The 14302-nt window shown below is 40.5% G+C and overlaps 1 protein-coding gene across 2 annotated transcripts in view; it reads left to right on the top strand.

Annotated features, from left to right (window-relative positions):
- The window catches only part of LOC117469431 (complement C3-like), a 39143-nt gene extending 26091 nt beyond the window's left edge, over nt 1–13052 (top strand). The window contains exons 16-37 of one of the 2 annotated variants that reach the window (XM_034113830.1): nt 2914–3126; nt 4340–4403; nt 4519–4608; nt 4798–5004; nt 5308–5383; nt 5474–5633; nt 5877–5972; nt 6759–6909; nt 7319–7404; nt 7704–7781; nt 7882–8037; nt 8505–8567; nt 8717–8798; nt 8893–8941; nt 9116–9206; nt 9322–9411; nt 9498–9600; nt 10412–10501; nt 11120–11212; nt 11363–11446; nt 12399–12543; nt 12771–13052. In XM_034113830.1, the coding sequence (XP_033969721.1) occupies nt 2914–3126; nt 4340–4403; nt 4519–4608; nt 4798–5004; nt 5308–5383; nt 5474–5633; nt 5877–5972; nt 6759–6909; nt 7319–7404; nt 7704–7781; nt 7882–8037; nt 8505–8567; nt 8717–8798; nt 8893–8941; nt 9116–9206; nt 9322–9411; nt 9498–9600; nt 10412–10501; nt 11120–11212; nt 11363–11446; nt 12399–12543; nt 12771–12912 (2409 nt within the window). In that variant the 3' untranslated portion in view covers nt 12913–13052. The remainder of the gene's footprint in view (nt 1–2913; nt 3127–4339; nt 4404–4518; nt 4609–4797; nt 5005–5307; nt 5384–5473; nt 5634–5876; nt 5973–6758; nt 6910–7318; nt 7405–7703; nt 7782–7881; nt 8038–8504; nt 8568–8716; nt 8799–8892; nt 8942–9115; nt 9207–9321; nt 9412–9497; nt 9601–10411; nt 10502–11119; nt 11213–11362; nt 11447–12398; nt 12544–12770) is intronic. The other variant, XM_034113831.1, reaches the window with a different exon arrangement.
- Nucleotides 13053–14302: the final 1250 nt, after the last annotated feature.

Below are 14302 nucleotides of genomic sequence, written 5' to 3' on the forward strand. Positions count from 1 at the left end.
TTTTTCTTGCATTCATTACATGAATACATTTCTAATGACATATCAGAACTTTAATGTGAGTTTCCAGATCTGTCTACCTCTTGCCTTTAAGTCTTGTTTATTTATTTGTGTGTGAATGACTTTCATATGCTCAGGTGTGGGACATTGTAGAGAAGTACGACACAGGTTGCACACCAGGTGGAGGGAACGACAGTATGAGTGTGTTCTACGACGCTGGGCTGCTGTTTGAGTCCAACACGGCTTCTGGGACTGCCTACAGAAAAGGTGACACTACTTTACTCTCCCCTTCCTGAACATAGTTTTAAAAAGTGAGCACATACACCTTTATTCATCACCATCAGTCAAGTGCTTCTTTAGAAGTGAGCATATTGTGTTCAGTAGAAGAACTGCATACTAAAGGGTCTTTTTATGGCTCCCATATCTGGGTATTTGTTCGTAGGAAATGTGTCTTTGGTTGAATTTGCCCTTTGAGGCATTTCCATGTTTGCATTGACCATGGTGACTGGCCAATGAGCTGAATTGTCCTTATTATAAGGCGGTTTTAAAAACCACCTTTAGCACTTATTCTAAAAAAGTTTATAATTGACATAAATCAGACGTTCAATATCAAATGTTCTCACCCCCACACCCTGTTCACGTGTCCTACCAGAGAAATCACCTCACTCTGATTTGAAAAGTTCCACATCAATTATACAATGCTAAGGGTAGGTTGAATATTGTTGAGTTCTGTAAAAGATTTTGTCTCTGTTGCTTTTTTTCCAGAATTGAAATGTCCGGCACCGAGCAGGAGGAAACGAGCCACTACAATCATGGATGTCAGAACCAGCTTACGTAAGAACCATAACTCTATACAAAGCAATAACCTAATTTCCTGTTATCTTCTGTCTGAAAAGTATTTCTTACAACTTTATGTTCTCAATCCCTAGGTTCCCATTTAGAGTAAAATACATGTAAAACCAGGGTATGGTTTAGGTTGTGGCTATCTTTTGGTTGTCAAGTAGCTAGTACGCATTTTCCTTTGGTTTGATATTATCCAATTTTGGGTGACCATATGTTTTTGTTTTGAACTCTTTCACCAATTTCAATTTAAATGTTATAGTCTATTTGAAATCCATGTGTCCCTGTTCTAATTAACAGATGGCAACTGCCAACATGCCAGACCTCAGCTTTAAAGTTGTAGTTAACAAGCTGCACAAATCTTTATCTCTCTGTCTCTTCTTCAAAACCCTTTTTTTTATAGTGAGTAACTATACAGAAAAACTGCAACGGGACTGTTGTTTGGATGGCATGAGGGACACCCTCCTCTCTTACACCTGTGAAAGGCGTGTAGAGTACATTGTTGATGGTGAAGCCTGTGCAGCAGCCTTCCTGCACTGCTGCAAGGACATGGAAAACCAGCGAGCTGACAGCAAGGTGGAGAGCCTTCAACTGGCTCGCAGTAAGAGACCGGGATAAGGGATGGGCTGAAGCCCTGGGTGATCATTTGTTGCCATAGTAGTAGTAACAAAAAATTCTGAATGAAAATATGTTTGACACTCTAGGTGAGGAGGATGACAACAGTTACATGGACAGCAATGAAATTGTTTCTCGCACCAAGTTCCCTGAAAGTTGGCTGTGGTCAGATATCACACTTCCTAATTGCACTGGACCAAACCCATGGTAAGTCAACCGACATATACACACAAAGAACACTAACTTCAATAATGACGCCACTTAAATTTAAGTCTACACTTACCTCCCAAAGATTTAACACTATTCTTTGTTTCAGCGAAACCACATCAGTGATTAAAGATGTTCCACTGCAAGACTCAATCACCACCTGGCAGTTTACTGGCATTAGTCTGTCAACTACTCACGGTGAGGATTCAGTGACTGAAAGCTGTTTCGTTTAGGAATCTAAACTTGAACTTTTTTTATCCCTTAAATCTTCTCTCTCTCTTTCTCTATGCAATTCCTTTTTATTGTCCCTCTCATCTTAAAGGAATCTGTGTTGGTGATTCGTTAGAGGTAATTGTCCGGAAGCAATTCTTCATTGATCTCAGGCTGCCATACTCTGCTGTCCGGGGAGAGCAGCTGGAAGTTAAGGCAATCCTGCACAACTACAGCGACGATCCTGCAACTGTAAGTCTGTGTTACATACAGTACAAGAGGCAAGAGAACATTTTAGACTAAAGGGCAAAATCAACAGTAAATATTCAACTGACATACTGTATCAAAAAAGAGAGTGAATAACCTTCCTACTCTAGACTTTTCATACCTGCTCACATAGTGGTTGGCCTGCGACTATCGTTTTTCCAACCCAGTTTAGATTTAATGTATAGGCCTACCTGCGTGATAAAAAGCATGACGTAGCTCTGAACAAATGCGTCGTGGATGTAAAAATAGAATGTCGCGGTCCCCATCTAAACAATGCTCTAGTAATACAATGTCTACTCTAGCTTGGGGGAAAAACTATAGGGCCGCTTAATCTGATCAATTCAGTGTTAATTAGAACACCAAGAAGTATTAAAAAAATAGCTATTTCTATCTACTTTGAAAAGGACGCTCTATGTAGCGACTGTAGCTATCAATTCCATATTTCGTGGGATGAAAATGCCACAGGTGACGCTCTGATGCTGCATTAATGCTTCCATCATGCGGTAGTGGGCACCATGTCTGAACTGGGATGGAAAAACGATAGATGCCTCAGCAGCGGGAAACCTTACTGCATTATTAACAGTGTGCCTTTTATTATTAAGATCAGATTGATCCTGTAAAAAACACTGTATATCATCAAATGTTAATTAAAATCAGGTATGCATTATCGATAGATGACCTCAAATAAAACTGACATAATCCTATTATATCCTCAATAATAGTCTTTATCTTTGAGCAACTTCACAATCTCCAGTCCATCTTTATCCTGTTCTCAAGGTGCGGGTTGATCTGATTGAGGAGGATAATGTGTGCAGTTCGGCTTCAAAGCGTGGAAAGTATCGCCAGGAGGTCCGAATTGGGGCTAAAAGTACCCGATCTGTGCCCTTCATCATCATTCCCATGAAAGAAGGAGAATTCCGCATTGAGGTCAAAGCTGCTGTTAAAGATTCATCGCTTAATGATGGAATTATGAAGATGCTGCGGGTGGTGGTAAGAAAAAGACTCCATGTCATGTTTTTTATTACACCATGTGGAATTGTTCTCTTATTGCAGTAAAATGTTCAAGCTGCCATAAAAAAGTACTCATCCGAGGTCTGTAACATTATGCATGTAATATTCTTGTTACTACTTTTAGTTTCAAGCAACAAGCCGTTTAGAAATCCTTTAAAAACCTCAGTTTGAATACAATCGGTTTAATAATGTGACAAAGCTTGGAGTGACCTTCAATAGCGCTTTTAAATTTGATAAGCAAGTCAGCACCGTAGTCAAGACCTGCTTTTTTTAAATACGACTATTGGCCAAGACCAAGTCGTTTTTATCTTTTAATGACTTAGAAAGGGTTATTAACGCCTTTGTAACCTCAAGACTGGACTATTGCAACGCTCTGTATGTGGGTATGGACCAGGCGTCAATTAGACGCCTGCAGCTAGTCCAAAACGCAGCTGCACGTCTTCTCACTGGCCATAAAAAGCGTGACCACAATACCCCAATTCTGGCCTCATTGCACTGGCTTCCAGTTCGGTTCAGAATTAATTTTCAAAATCCTTTTATTTGTTTTCAAAGCCCTAAATGGGCTGGCTCCGGCCTATATAGCTGAACTCCTCCAGCGCTACACCCCAGCCAGAGCTTTAAGGTCTGCTGACCAGCTGCTGCTGATAGTGCCCAAGACCAGGCTCAAAACCTGAGGGCACCGAGCCTTCGCAGCAGCTGGCCCCAGGCTCTGGAACACTCTGCCCCTCCATGTGAGGTCGGCCCAGACCCTAGGGGTTTTTAAATCTTCACTTAAAACTCACTTCTTCTCTCTGGCCTTCTAGTCAGAGCGGAGCACGACTCCTGACTTTTCCCTGTGTGTGACTTTTAATTTTTGCTGTTGTATTTGTTGTAAAGTGTTTTTATTGTAAAGTGTTTTTATTGTATGTACAGCACTTTGGCTCGACCAAAAATCGTTTTAAAAATGTGCTATATAAATAAAACTTGATTTGATTTGATTTGAAAGCTACAGTTACGGGTATGAGAGATATAGTCTGGTAAAGTCAGTTTCGTAAACTGTCATGTTTATGAAATGCATCTTATTGATATATATATACCTTATTTAAATTTGGACCATACTTGACTTTGATAAACAACAGCAAACAAAGATTACTCAAAAAGTTATGCCAATAATTGTAATTTCTAATGTTTGTCCTAACTGTTGTTTTTCCAGCCTGAAGGTGTACTAGTAAAAGAACCTCAGATTGTAATTATAGACCCCACTAATAAAGGTTTAGGTGAGTTACCTTGATGAATGACATGTCTGCATTTTACAGTATAGTGGTTTATCAACGTTATGTTTTTATCTTTTGCTAATTGATGCTGCAACTTGCCCACTGTTTCTCCCTTTAGATGGTGAACAAGTAGTAATTATCAACAGTGGAATTGCCAAAAAAGATTTGGTTCCAAACACACCAACAAGCACACAGATCTCTGTGACAGGTGGGACATGATGCCTTGTCAGTGCATGTACAATGGAAACGATATATACAATTGGTATACATTGTTATTGTTCTTATTGGAAATATCTACCTCACTGGTCATTGGGGCACTTTGTTGTTTGCTTAGTGGTTTCTTCTTGTTGATTTATAACGTGTTGTGTTTATTTTCTGTCTGTCTGTGTTCATTCAGGGAGAGAACAAGTTTCTGCCCTCGTGGAGAACGCTGTTGGCGGGAACTCTATGGGTACTCTAATCAGACAGCCCAGTGGCTGTGGAGAGCAGAACATGATGGGCATGACCCTACCTCTCATTGCAGCCACATATTTGGACAAAACCAACCAGTGGGAAACTGTGGGCTTTGAGAAACGTAATGAAGCCCTCCATCACATCAAGACTGGTAGGCTCACTGAGGTATTTTTAGTACAGATAGCAGAATCTTATGCCACTGTGAGTGTGATTTTAAATTGTCTGACATTGTAGAAGAGGTTTGAAAAAGAAAATCAATCCACACCACCCCTGTCCAGCCCTCATTTGGGTTTCCCTTTTTAAAACAAAAGCCTATGCCAGCAGAATCATTTGAAAGAAGCTCTAATGACTGAAAAAGATTCAGGACTCCTTAAACTGGCTTCTAATCAATAAGATTAAGTAGAGCAATGAATGGCACTTTTTAAAATGGTTGTATGTATTTGTTTGTGTACAGGCTACAACCAACAGCTTCACTACCGGAAAACAGATGGGTCTTTTGCTGTGTATCCAAATCTCCCAAGTAGCTCCTGGTGAGGCATTCAAACATCCTTGAACTCACACAATGATGTATGTCACATATGAATAAAACTAAACTATTACACTTTCTTCTCTCCTATAAGGTTGACAGCCTATGTTGCCAAGGTGTTTGCCATGGCAAACAATCTGGTGGCAGTGGAAAGGCCACACATCTGTGAGGCCATCACGTTTCTGATTCTCAACGCACAGCAACCTGATGGCTCATTTATAGAAGTTGGAAAGGTGTTCATGGGACAGATGATGGTGCGTTCACTGGTTTCATAGAAATCTGTTTTTCATCTATGTGCTACAAAAATAGCTAATAAGAAAAATAAATAAGTGTGTGTGTGTGTGTGTGTGTGTGTGTGTGTGTGTGTGTGTGTGTGTGTGTGTGTGTGTGTGTGTGTGTGTGTGTGTGTGTGTGTGTGTGTGTGTGTGTGTGTGTGTGTGTGTGTGTGTGTGTGTGTGTGTGTGTGTGTGTGTGTGTGTGTGTGTGTGTGTGTCTAGGGTGGTGTGCGTGGCTCAGATTCAGATGCCTCCATGACGACCTTCTGCCTCATTGCTATGCAGGAGTCACGAACGCTATGTGCTGCCAGTGTTGGTGTGAGTACTTTACCTCCATACAATGTTTTCTCTTTTTCCCTCATCTGTTTCATTTCTTTATTTACCGTCTGTCCAACATGCTCCGGGTCTAAAAAGTGAAGCCAATCCGGATGTGCCTTTAAGCTGCATCTAATATCCAGCAGGGGGCGACTCCACTGGTGGCAGAATCAAGTCAGATTGTATAGAAGTCTAAAGGCCGCTACACACCAACCTGAGACCAAAGAACGCGTATCGAAGGCGTCCCGACTTTTACGTCAGCTACGTCGCCTGCGTCGGCTACGCCGCCCGCTACGCCACCTGCCTACAAACACCGCAAATACTTCAGTCGACGAGTGGCAATAACTGCCCTTACCAGCAGGCAGCGGTAGTGTGAACAGCCAATCAGAGTGATTGCTTGGGCCGACTTTCTCTGACGTCCCGCGGCCGATTCAACATGTTGAATCGGCCGCGGGAGGTGTGAAAAGGTGCCGTAAAGAGACGACTGTGCGGGACACACCAACCGGAGTAGGGCGCCGTGAATGCCCGACTGCCTCTGACGGCCTCTGACTCCCAAAATCGGGTTGGTGTGTAGCCAGCTTAAGACAAAATAAACCAACTAATTTTCCAAATTAGTTTATGGTCACAATCGCTAGATTTTAGTATTCTTTATTGAAGCATGATGTTCATTTGGTAAATGATGGTCCTCTTTGTTCGTACCAAAGAGCCATTCAAAAGAATCAGATCGTTCGCGAACGTAACATCACTAGTTCTCACCTTATTCTCTTTCCTCCCTTACTTTTTGTACAGAGTCTACCAGGCAGTATATACAAAGCGGTGGCCTATCTGGAAAGGCGTCTGCCCAGCCTCACCAACCCATATGCTGTTGCCATGACATCATATGCCATGGCCAATGAAAACAAAATGAACCGCGAGATCCTCTACAAGTTTGCTTCCCCAGGTGCTGTTACTATTCTTAAACTATTATTTGGAAACATAGTCTATGTTTTGATGATTAGATTCAAAACTATTTCTCATCCACAACTACTAAGAGCCGGACCAACACATTGGTATTATGGGATGATTTTTGCTCAGTACAGAAATGCCAAATGTTTGAGCTAATTCAGAAACAGTTTCTAATGGACATAAATAGTTTTCCAGCCATACGATGTCCTGTAACAAATATTGTTAACACTTTTTGAATAACAGATATATGGGGATTTGTTAAAATTCTTAAGAGCGAGCACATTTTAATATTTCCTAATGTATTTTATTTATACATTATTTTCTAAGATGAGATATCCTGGATTTATAAGTAAATAGATTGATGTATAGCAAGTAATGGGAAGATATTTCTTTGTTGTCATTAGAGTTGAACCACTGGCCGACACCTAAGGGACGTATCTGCACACTGGAGGCTACGGCTTACGCTCTTCTCGCTCTGGTCAAGGCCAAGGTGAGCATGTCACATTTATGTGTGTTCCTTTCATGCTACAGACAACATACAATTTAGTCCTTATCCATGCTACTTTAATATAAAGGTTTGTATTCAATTTTCAATGAAATGTGTCTCTCAGTAATGTCACAGCCTTAAAATATAAGTGACATTTTACCCTTTTATGTATCCAATATTTTAAGTATTATAATTATTAAGTAACCGATTTGATTTTTTAAATATTTGTAATTTTTGTATCATTCCAATGTGCAGTGAATGACAGAAAAGTTCAACCATGTACCTTCCTTCTGTGAATAAAGGCTTTTGAAGATGCCAGACCTGTTGTGAGATGGTTCAACGAACAGCAGAAAGTTGGCGGAGGCTATGGATCGACTCAGGTAAGAAGAGACTCCTCTCTCCATCTTGATCCCTCCATCCTGTTTTAGATTATCATTTATTTTGTTCTGATTCATTTCCCCCCCACCTCCCTCTCTTAAGGCCACCATTATGGTGTACCAGGCTATATCAGAGTACTGGTCCAGTGCTAAAGAACCAGAGTACGATCTGAACGTGGACATTTTGTTGCCGGGCAGGGCAAATCTTGAGAAGTACAACTTCAACAGGGATAACCACTATGCCACAAGGACATCTAAAGTAAGCACAGACACACACACACACAGTGGCTCATTAAGGTGGCATATGTTTGTCTTAACACAGTTTGTGTGAACAGATTGAAATCATGCATGTGTATATTGTGTGTAGTCTCCTGGAATACAAACAAATCTGTAAACTCTCAAAAAATTAATTGAACTATAAAAGTGATTTGAAAATAGAGAAAAAAACTAAGAATTCACAAATAAAAGAAGCACATTTGAAAACCTATATTCCTAACATATTTAACTTTTGAATTTAGTTTGTATTTATGAATTCTAAAGTCCCTTGAGGATCTCAATTCTTCCATGGAGATATGCCAGATTAATCAGATTTTTTTGAAAAAGTTTTAAATGTACAGATTGCATATTTACACACTGATTGTTGACTTCGTCACACAAATAATAAATACTTTAATATCTGCTTATCCTTGACTGTTTGTGTTTGTGTTCATATTTAAACTCTGACAGATCAATGATATAAACCAGAATGTGACAGTGACTGCCAGGGGTTCAGGAGAAGCAACAGTGACAGTGAGTACAATATATTTGTATATGTTATACTCTGAGTTTAAATAACAGTTAATAACTGATCCGTCCTTTTTTTAAATTAAGATTTTACCTAATACCCTTTTAACCTTGTGAGGACTTATATCAAATATTGCACCTTCTCTGTGTGACAGATGGTGTCGCTGTACTACGCTCTACCTAAACAAAAGGAAAGTGATTGTCAGAAGTTTAACCTGTCAGTGCAGCTCATCCCAGGTGATTTAGTGCCTTCTGTCTCTTCTTCGGTTGTTGTACCTTACTCTTGAGAAACACATTAACTAAATACAAATATAATATTTTACTCCTGCAGAAAAAATGGATGAGGACGAGAAGATATACAAGCTGAGGATAGAAGTGTTGTAAGTACAACCAAGGCAACACACTGCCACATGGCTTTATTCATAACATTTTCTAAGCAGCTATTTACAATATTATTATATTTCACAATCTGTATTAAATATTCTGCTTCTGTTCATTACCCTTTTCCCTATATTCTTAACCCTTTCATTTCCTTCAATCTATTCTGTGTACAGGTATAAGGACAAGGAAAGAGATGCAGCAATGTCAATTTTGGATATTGGCTTGCTAACCGGCTTCACCGCTAACACAAAGGACTTGGACTTAGTAAGAACTTTTACAGATACACATTAACCCACAACAAATGCACTTGTCACAGTTCCTGTTAAGAGAAAAAAGATGTGTGTGATGGTTAGTGGTCTGATTATGTGTGTGTGTGTAGTTGTCCAAAGGACATGCCCGCACCATTGCAAAATATGAGATGGACAAAGTCCTGTCAGAAAGAGGCTCACTCATCCTCTACCTGGACAAGGTAAGACGTCGCTGTTTCCTTCCTCCATACTTTTCCTCTCTGCCTTGCTCTTTGTGTATTTATCTCTATCTCACCTTTATCTACAGGTTTCTCACACACGACCAGAAGAAATCATTTTTAGGGTTCATCAGAAAATGAAAGTGGGCGTCCTACAACCAGCGGCTGTATCTGTCTATGAATACTATGAGCGTGAGTCTTAGAGAAACCTCCATGTCTTTTGTTCCCAATAGATGTCAGAGAATATAACACTGTCAATAAGCAGGCATTATTATTTGTTCTAGTAATTAAAGGTCCCATGTCAAGCTTTTCCGGTTATTACCCGTCCCCTTGTGTGTTATGAAGGTTTTTATGCATGTAAACGGTCTGCAGAGTCACAAACCCTCAAAGTACACCCTGTAGCGAGTAAAACTCTAACACAGAAAAGACCTGTCTATGCTGCCCCAGAACGCCTCGTTGGAGATTTATCTTTTTCCATTGTTTTCTTCCTGGGTTAGGGTGACGTGCCCATACCCAAATGGACCCATTGGTCCAAATGGACCAATCCGTGGAGCTCCTCACACGGGGGGGGATGCGGGCGCTAGTGGAGCCCCACAGATGGGGCTGCTGCAGCCCCCTCAGCACCCCCCCCCTTCCCGCGTCCATTCTCGATGTCTCGATGTCTCGCTGTCTCGCAGCAAGCAGTAAACCACACCAATAAGCCAGCTCCTCGCAGCAGCGAGCCAGTGGGCGAGCTGACCAATCAGAGCACACTGGGCTCACAGGGAGGGGGGGGCAGGAGCTCCAACAAGGCGTTTAGGACAGAGAGTGAATACACATACTATACAGAGATGCTGTATGAGAAACCAATGTGAGTTTCGAAAATTGCACAATGTAAATCTATTCTGGTAGACCTCAACAATGGAATTATGATCAGTAGAAATGGCCATGACATGGGACCTTTAATATATATTTTATAAAGTACCGTAAGAACCTGTTTCAATATCTTTCTCTTCTATTGCAGAAACACATTGTGTGGAGTTCTACCATCCAGAGAGGAAAGGAGGACAGCTACGGAGGCTCTGCAGAGGTGATGAGTGCACATGTGCTGAAGGTAAACGGGTCAAAACAACCTTATCCATCAACTGTAAACTTTTATTTGTTCCATTTTTTATTCTAAATAACACAAAACTTAAATTGTGCTTTGTAGAGGTAGACTGCAGGTCTGAGGTCTGTAAACTGCAGCAGTGTATTATTATACTTTGAAAACAAAGGCTCAGAGGCTATACAGCAATGCTAGTAGCTGGGAGTCTTACCTATGGACAGCAGCACTAAATGCTATTCCCCAATCATAGTTGTTGAGATATTTCAGTGTTGACCCAAGTGTTGGAGCCACTAAACGACAGACAGACATTGTCCCCATGAAAGCCACACTGCGAGCATCGAATCATAATGATATCACCAGGAATAGTCTCTCAGATTTACAACATAAATCAAGGAGTTGTACTCCTTATGAGAAAAGTACTTAGTTTCACATCTGGTAAAGGAGAATGCTGTAAAATTGAGTTTGCAGTAAATCACCAGATTGAAACATAAACACCTGAAGTCTAAAAGAAACCTCACTAATAATCTAAATTGTGACGTAAATACAGCTGCCATCATCCATGCTCATGTACTAATATAAACATTTGATCGGATGTGTTATAACTTTATGCCAATTGTGTATTTCCAGAGAACTGCAGTATGCAGAAGAAGGAGAAAATCAGCAATGATCAGCGCACAGATAAGGCTTGTGAGAGTACAGAAACCAGCAAAATAGATTTTGGTAAGAGAGCATAAATGGATTGAATTGACTCAATATAGTACTTTTATACGCGAAAAATGTATTTGTTTGATTGTGTGTGTCTAAGAGGTTGGGAGAAGAAGTGAGCAATGAAACAGATGAGCTAACAATCTACAATGTGTCTGTCCTCAGTGTACAAAATGAAACTGGAAGTGTTTGAAGATGATTTGTCCATAGACATTTACACAATGCGTGTTCTGGAAGTCATCAAAGAAGGTGGGTATCTAGTTTAACTGCCTAAAATGGAGTAGCCCCTGATGTTTCTAGGGTGCCGTAAAGGGTTAGGTGACTTAACAGTTGGTTTACCTCCTTTTTACATTTTGTGTGCACATTGAATCTCCTGTCAGACAATAAAATACAACTTTTAAAATGTTGGTGAATGCATTTATGTCAGGCAGTTAGATGTCAACACCGGTCATTTTCATGTTTCTAGGCAAAATAAGATGTTCGACTTGTTTTTTCATTTATTAGTGCAGTTAGCAGCTTGTTGATAATTATTATACAGTCGTGAGAGTGGGACACATTTAAAGGGGCCCTATTATGCTCACTTTTATGATTCATATTTATATTTTGGGGCTCTACTGCGACATGTTTACATGCTTTAATGTCAAAAAAGTGCTTTTTTAATATTCTCATACTGCCTGTGCTGCTGCACCTCTTTTCACCCTCTGTCTGAAACCAGAGCCCAGTCTGCTCTGATTAGTTAGCCGGCCGGCTCTGTTGTGATTGGTCAACCACTTGGAGTTGTCCCGCCCCTTAGCCTCTCATGTAAGATGTGTTGGGAGCTAGACAATAGAAGCGCAAGTGTTATGTAGTGATGTCACTATGTCGCAGTAAACAAGTCGTCCAATGGAAGAGTTTCGAGCAGGGGGCGGGAGTGTGTGTCTGAAACTCCCTCTGGAGGGAACACAGGGATTTCAGCCTTTGCAGACCATTTACATGCACAACAACCCATATAACTACAGGAGAGGGAAACCCCCAAAAAGCAGAATACAGCCCCTTTCACTTTTGGCAAGAAGGCAAATAAGTGCGTTTCCAGAAACGTTTGTTCCTTTCAGAATGATTCCACTGGAAATATGTAATAATAAAGTACTTTTGTTTTGTGATGAATGATTAGCTATCCATTTGATCCTGACCTTTTCTTTGTTCTCCTAATTTTAAATAACAGGAACATTTGATGTGGTTCCCCTGAATAAAAGTCGCACCTTCCTCAGTTATCCGCACTGCAGGGAGTCTTTAGATTTGGTTGTTGGCAAAACGTACCTTATCATGGGAACATCAGATGATATTCACAGAGATGATACACATCAAACGTAAGTTTGTTTGAATCTGATTGTGTGGTGTGGGGATTTAAGATCTTTCTGTTTCACTGCTTTGTATACTAAATCAAGTCAATATTTGTTGTACTCATTTACCGTTGCCATTGATCAAGTAATAAAGTATCCAGAAGGAGGAAGGAGGCTTTCTTATGTTATGTTTGAATGTTACAGATAGCTGTTCACATGAAGACCTAACGTGTTTTTCACTCTGCTCTCCTTAGGTATCAGTATGTACTTGGAGAAAGAACCTGGATCGAGTACTGGCCCACAGTAGCTGAGTGTCAAGCTGATGAACACAGACCTACCTGTTTGGGCATGGAGGAGATGGTCCAGACGTACCAACTCTTTGGATGTCAGCAGTAGTGAAACTCAAGAAAATGTATTGTTTTTGGAAATGTTTATATTTTGACATTATTCCCATCGTGTACGACTTTCACTGCTATAAGATGTATGGGCTTACAATGTTGCAGTGTATTGATTACAATTAAATTATCTCAATCTCATTTTCTGTGTCTTATATTCATATTCACTTTTAGTTAATGTAGAAAATTAGACAAATATTTAACTCTTATGTTGGTTATAGTAAACGTTGATGAGTTCTAACCATTTATTTTAAACTGATAAATGATGTATTTTAAGTGGTCTTCTTCTGCAAAATACAAAATATAATGTGTATTTTTGCAAGCTGAGGTCCCTAAAGAGCCAGATGTGGTGATGTTGGTCCCCATATATGCCATTTATTTGTAGTAGGACATTTTTTAACTGATCTGAGAGATTCACAGACTCATGAAACTTTACTAAAACACACTACAGATTGAGGGCTTTCAGAGGCGTATTACTTCCCTTAGTGTAATGTCAATATAGTGGTTTTTGAGCAGTAAAAAAACGCATTTCTTGAAGGAAACTCCACATTTTAGAGCCAGTGTTTGAAGCCATACACAATATGATGTTTTCTATGGTGTTCCTTTAGCTTCTTGTTATTTTGTGAAGGGATTTTAAAGGGGACCTATCATGCGAAATGCACTTTTGTACGTCTTTTATACATGAATATGCGTCCCCGGTGTTCCAGGGAACTCACCAAGTGTCAGAAAACACAACCCTCTCTATTTTCCTCCATACCCAAATCTCTAAAAAAGGGGCTGCAACGGATCTGATCAAAACTGATCCAGATTTGAACACTGTCCTGACGTCAGGACGGTGGCGCTACGGCTATTGGGCCAACTCCACCAATCAGGAAGAGACAGCCACGGCCATTGCCGTTCGAAAGTGCTGGAGACGCTGTAGTACATATGCCAGGCCTGTAAGTGGTGCTGTAGTCTCCCACAAAAGCAGCGAAGAAGACTTGGTTACCATGGTTACCCTTCTGTTTATTCTCCGCTGTGGCTTTCTTTCTCCCTCCCCGAGGCAAGCGTTTGCTCCCGCTGCTTTAATTTAATGCAATCCCTCCCCGTCGAGGCAAGCACTGTAATTCTCTCCGGTTAGTCCACCAGCAGATGACAAACACCCACCTCTCCGTCTCTTCCAAGGAACGAGGGGACCGTGCGGCAGAGTTTCAGTTTCAGTTACTTTCGCCGGTCAAGATGTCCGTTAAAGTTTAAATCTTCCGGACAAAATTAGAAAAGTGCCGGTCAAAAGTCTTCTTTGTTATTTATTGAGCTTTAAAACAAATGAATAACGACTCTATATAATAAAACACGGAGGACGGAGATCTCTTTTTCTCCCCCTCTTCTGACAGCCCAGCAGCTGATCAGAG

The sequence above is a fragment of the Trematomus bernacchii genome, unplaced genomic scaffold, assembly GCF_902827165.1.
Source record: "Trematomus bernacchii unplaced genomic scaffold, fTreBer1.1, whole genome shotgun sequence".
Taxonomy (NCBI): Eukaryota; Metazoa; Chordata; class Actinopteri; order Perciformes; family Nototheniidae; genus Trematomus; species Trematomus bernacchii.